The sequence below is a fragment of the Babylonia areolata genome, chromosome 14 (assembly GCF_041734735.1).
Source record: "Babylonia areolata isolate BAREFJ2019XMU chromosome 14, ASM4173473v1, whole genome shotgun sequence".
In the NCBI taxonomy this organism is placed as follows: Eukaryota; Metazoa; Mollusca; class Gastropoda; order Neogastropoda; family Buccinidae; genus Babylonia; species Babylonia areolata.
The window spans coordinates 2,009,903-2,015,530 of NC_134889.1; the positions used below are offsets into that span (position 1 = coordinate 2,009,903).

General features: G+C 43.4%; 1 protein-coding gene across 1 annotated transcript; it reads right to left on the reverse strand.

Moving 5' to 3' along the window:
- Window positions 1-224: 224 nt before the first annotated feature.
- On the reverse strand, window positions 225-4,535 carry LOC143289444 (uncharacterized). The gene is made up of 2 exons (XM_076598413.1): window positions 4,095-4,535; window positions 225-1,051 (listed from the first exon to the last, which is right to left on the reverse strand). Exons 1-2 carry the CDS (start codon window positions 4,379-4,381, stop codon window positions 901-903), a joined length of 438 nt encoding a protein of 145 aa, XP_076454528.1. The 5' UTR covers window positions 4,382-4,535; the 3' UTR covers window positions 225-900.
- Window positions 4,536-5,628: the final 1,093 nt, after the last annotated feature.

Consider the following 5,628-nt stretch of genomic DNA (forward strand, 5'->3'; position numbering starts at 1 on the left):
ACTGCACTGTCTTCACACAGCACGGGCACTGCACTGTCTTCACACTGTCTTCACACAGCACGGGCACTGCACTGTCTTCACACTGTCTTCACACAGCACGGGCACTGCACTGTCTTCACACAGCACGGGCACTGCACTGTCTTCACACTGTCTTCACACAGCACGGGCACTGCACTGTCTTCACACAGCACGGGCACTGCACTGTCTTCACACAGCACGGGCACTGTACTGTGCATGTTGCAGCAGAGTCATTTCTGAAAGGAGACGGCAGAAACTCTGATGTTACCGTTCATCTCCCCAGCACATTTCAACCGACCGACCGACTCCAAGGTTGACAATCCACTCCTGAACAGCACATGCCCCGAACTCACAGGTCCGGCAAGCAGACCACGGCAGGTTCCAGGTTCCAGTCTCGCCTGACAAAAGAGGCCACAGAGTGGCCGTGCCATCAACGGACAGGTCAAACAGGGATGGATGAACCCGGACCTGCTACCTCTTACACCTCCCCCACCCCCTTCTCTCTTCTTCAAAGAAATGATCCAGGTTTTTAATCCGTACTTGCCACACACGTCGCCTGACCCACTACCCCCCCCGTATCACCGCTGTCCACACTGCCTGATTGGGGCTCTGGGCTCCCTTCACAAGGTCACAGGGCCTCCAGGCCGGCACGTGATGCCGTTCTGATGCCAGTCTTACAGTGTGCGCCCTGCAGACACTGCACGTTGTATGGTGAGCCAACTTCCATGGACAGAGGGCTCGAACCTGAACCCGACATTCCCTCTCCAGCAACCACGGGCCTCTGTGTCAGTTTCCACCTTCACACACACACACACACACACACACACACACACACACACACACACAGAGTGCTGTGATGACTGGCAGGCTGGTGCAACACAATCATGTGGATAGTTTTCTGTGCGGGGGGTCCATCGGTGTCCACATGACGGAGGTGTGGCCGCTTCCCCTGTGTCCTGGGTCACAGCTGTGGGGGTCCATTCCGTTCTGCTGCGTCTCCTCTGTACACAGGCTCTCCACGTCTGCTTCAGCTCTGCATTACAAACAAACTGAAACAAGTTAGCATATCGAATGATAAAATACATTCATTTCTATAACGTAAACACCCCCGAAAACGGAGTATGGCTGCCTACATGGTGGGGTAAAAACGGTCATACACGTAAAAGCCCACTCGTGAACGTGGGAGTTGCAGCCCACAAACGAAAAGATGAAAGAACTGATAAATAACTGGCGTAAATAACTAAAAGCACACTAATTCAACCCAATTAAACCGGCATGAATATTACTTTATTAAGATAGCACTCCATGGAATTCCTTGTTCGTGACTAAGTTACAGATTTTCTCTTCTTTTTATTTGCTGTATTTGATTGTGTGTGTGCACGCGCGTGCGCACGTGCGTGTGTGTACAAAATATAGAATATTACAATATTTCAAGACGATAAATTATTGTGTGGTATATGCACTAGACAATGAATATGAACACGTAAAAGACACAAAATGCTCAAATACTAATGCAATGTAAACCTCGCAAACAATAACAGTCATACACATAATAGGCATACATATAACACTATAATTAAAACAAAGACACGACCTAAACCAAGCTATTCAAAAGTACCAAAACTTAATACAAACAAGCATGCTAACACACACACACACACACACACACACACACAAACTTAATATAGTAATAATAATAACGCTTCTATAGTGCTGTTCTACAAAAACGTGCAACACAAATATCACAAAGCATTCAGACACAACAGAGTTGTCCAATACAATGCAGCACAACATGAAGGTAAACCATAGCACAACATGATTAAGGTAAACCATACCATAGCACAACATGAAGGTAAACCATAGCACAGCATGAAGGTAAACCATAGCACGACATGATGAAGGTAAATCAAACCATAGCACGACATGATGAAGGTAAATCAAACCATACCACAACATGATGAAGGTAAACCATAGCACAACATGAAGGTAAACCATAGCACAACATGATGAAGGTAAACCAAACCATAGCACAACATGAAGGTAAACCATAGCACAACATGATGAAGGTAAACCAAACCATAGCACAACATGATGAAGGTAAACCATAGCACAACATGATGAAGGTAAACCAAACCAAAGCACAACATGATGAAGGTAAACCATAGCACAACATGATGAAGGTAAACCATACCACAACATGATGAAGGTAAACCAAACCAAAGCACAACATGATGAAGGTAAACCAAAGCACAACATGAAGGTAAACCATAGAACAACATGATGAAGGTAAACCATAGCACAACATGATGAAGGTAAACCACAGCGCAACATGATGAAAGTAAACCATAGCACAACATGACGGTAAACCATAGCACAACATGATGAAGGTAAACCACAGCGCAACATGATGAAGGTAAACCATAGCACAACATGAAGGTAAACCACAGCACAACATTATGAAGGTAAACCATAGCACAACATGAAGGTAAATCAAACCATAGCACAACATGATGAAGGTAAACCATAGCACAACATGATGAAGGTAAACCATAGCACAACATGATGAAGGTAAACCATAGCACAACATGAAGAGTCCATGACGACACAGTTCAGTGCAGTAAATACAACAGTTCAGTGCAGTGAATTACAACACAGTTCAGTGCAGTAAATACAACAGTTCAGTGCAGTGAATACAACACAGTTCAGTGCAGTGAATTACAACACAGTTCAGTGCAGTGAAATACAACACAGTTCAGTGCAGTGAATTACAACACAGTTCAGTGCAGTAAATACAACACAGTTCAGTGCAGTGAATTACAACACACTTCAGTGCAGCGAAGTACAACACAGTTCAGTGCATTAAATACAACACAGTTCAGAGCAGTAAATACAACACAGTTCAGTGCAGTGAATACAACACAGTGCAGTGAATTACAACACAGTTCAGTGCAGTAAATACAACACAGTTCAGTAAATACAACAGTTCAGTGCAGTAAATACAACACAGTTCAGTGCAGTGAATTACAACACAGTTCAGTGCAGTGAATTACAACACAGTTCAGTGCAGTAAATACAACACAGTTCAGTAAATACAACACAGTTCAGTGCAGTGAATTACAACACAGTTCAGTGCAGTGAATTACAACACAGTTCAGTGCAGTGAATTACAACACAGTTCAAAGCAGTAAATACAACACAGTTCAGTACAGTGAATTACAACACAGTTCAGTGCAGTGAATTACAACACAGTTCAGTGCAGTGAATTACAACACAGTTCAGTGCAGTGAATTACAACACAGTGGAGTGATGGCCTAGAGGTAACGCGTCCGTCTAGGAAGCGAGAGAATCTGAGCGCGCTGGTTCGAATCACGGCTCAGCCGCCAATATTTCCTCCCCCTCCACTAGACCTTGAGTGGTGGTCTGGACGCTAGTCATTCGGATGAGACGATAAACCGAGGTCCCGTGTGCAGCATGCACTTTGCGCACGTAAAAGAACCCACGGCAACAAAAGGGTTGTTCCTAGCAAAATTTTGTAGAAAAACACACTTCGATAGGAAAAACAAATAAAACTGCACGCAGGAAAAAATACCCCCCCCCCCCCCACCAAAAAAAAAGGGTGGCGCTGCAGTGTAGCGACGCGCTCTCCCTGAGAGAGCAGCCCGAATTTCACACAGAGGAATCTGTTGTGATAAAACAAGAAATACAACAGTTCAGTGCAGTGAATTACAACACAGTTCAGTGCAGTGAATTACAACACAGTTCAGTGCAGTGAATTACAACACAGTTCAGTGCAGTGAATTACAACACAGTTCAGTGCAGTGAATTACAACACAGTTCAGTGCAGTAAATACAACACAGTTCAGTGCAGTAAATACAACACAGTTCAGTGCAGGAAATACAACACAGTTCAGTACAGTGAATTACAACACAGTTCAGTGCAGTGAATTACAACACAGTTCAGTGCAGTGAATTACAACACAGTACAGGGCAAAAAAATGTGGATATTGCCAATAACAATAATCACAATAATAATAATGATGATGATAAATATAATAGAAGAAGAAGAAACACCTTACTTTGCCGTTCCGTGGACAAGGATTCTGTGCAAGTTGAAAGTCCACATCGGCACGTACATTCCGAAACTGTGCACCGGTCCCCTGTCATCGATAGAAATCCTGGAGTGACGAGTCAGGTTAGCATTCTTCCCACTCCTCATACACAGGCTGTGGACAGTGTGGGCTACAAAGGACACTGGGAGTAACTTCTGCATAATTATCACGTCAAAGTTCCACCACCTTTTAGAAATACACACACAGGTTGTTCTTAGAATGGAGACACAACTCACTTTGAATTTTCCACTCATTGTTCACAAAACGAACAGCTGACAAGGTGAAACCGTGACTGAAGAATGGTGGTCATAGATTTCTTTCTTTTTTTAATTTTCATCCAGAATATTGATAATTCTATCCTGAAGTCCGTTTCCATTTTTTTTTGTAATGGTCGTCTGAATTTGTTTGTTTTTTGTTTCTGCACCACAACCATTTCGCACAAAGTTTTGTCCTTGTCAACACAGCGTCACTCCATTCCCTTCAAACCGGTCTCTGCTCTGTGAGCTGTGTGAGTTCCCAGAGCTGTCGCTGTCATGACACGTGTTGCACGGGCAGATCGTGATCAAATGAGACAGAGGCATTCAGAGGCTGATGGGAACACGAAGCGTGCTTTTAGAAATACAACACACCCCCCCCCCCCACCCCCCCACGCCCCCAAAAGACGTAAATACTGATTTTTAATGGATACAGTTCCATACTGAGTTTCTTTGTTACAACCAAGCAGACAGCAGCAAACGGGGAACACATAATTTTACATGTAGGACTATAACAAGTACATTGCCCATTGCCATTCAAGGAAATGAGTAATATACCAGAAAGAGACTTTGATAAGTCTTTCCATTTATCTCTAAAACCTCGTTAGACTTTTAAAAAAATTGGTTCGTTCCAGACGAGTTCTAGCATTGATGGAGTCTCCCGTCGGTCCGACGGATGAGTAGGCAGGCAGGCTTATCTGTCGGTGTATGGGAGAAGAGGCCGATTCTGGATGCGCAGCACTTCCCACAGGTGTTGCAAGGGAAAACGTCTTCAGAAGTTAAGCCCTGCTTCCTTCGCTCACGCTTCTCCTTAATGGCCAGCGTTCTCTTGTTTTCAAACGTCTTTATGCCACTAGAGCACAGCATCCTTCAGCAAGAGCGGTCAAGGGCATCAGTTTCCCAGTACAGTTTTAGACTATTATCTAATTCATTACGGACTAGATATTGCTGTGATGTCAAGTGCAATTGTTTCAGTGATGTGGAAGTGAAGTATGTAAATATATTTCTCATCCTGGTTTGATGAATTATTACCTGCAAGAAAGTGTGTCATCACGAGTCACTGGGGATGCTCATGTTTTTGGATTTTTACTTCAATTATCAGTTGTTTCTCTTGTTGAATTAACCATTTCTCAGTCTGTGATATTTAATTAAAAAAAAATTTTACGAAGTCCATTAAGTAATGTCTTTAATTATACTTGGATACCCATTTCAAATATTCATCTTTGGTTCCGCTCTTCGTCTACCCG

Bases quoted from the DNA above. Each gene is read 5' to 3' on its own strand.
- LOC143289444 (XM_076598413.1), bottom strand. From the start codon at position 4,381: ATGAGTGGAAAATTCAAAGTGAGTTGTGTCTCCATTCTAAGAACAACC. The intron at 1,052-4,094 runs GTAAGGTGTTTC...TTTGTAATGCAG, and splicing joins CTTGTCCACGGAACGGCAAA to AGCTGAAGCAGACGTGGAGA.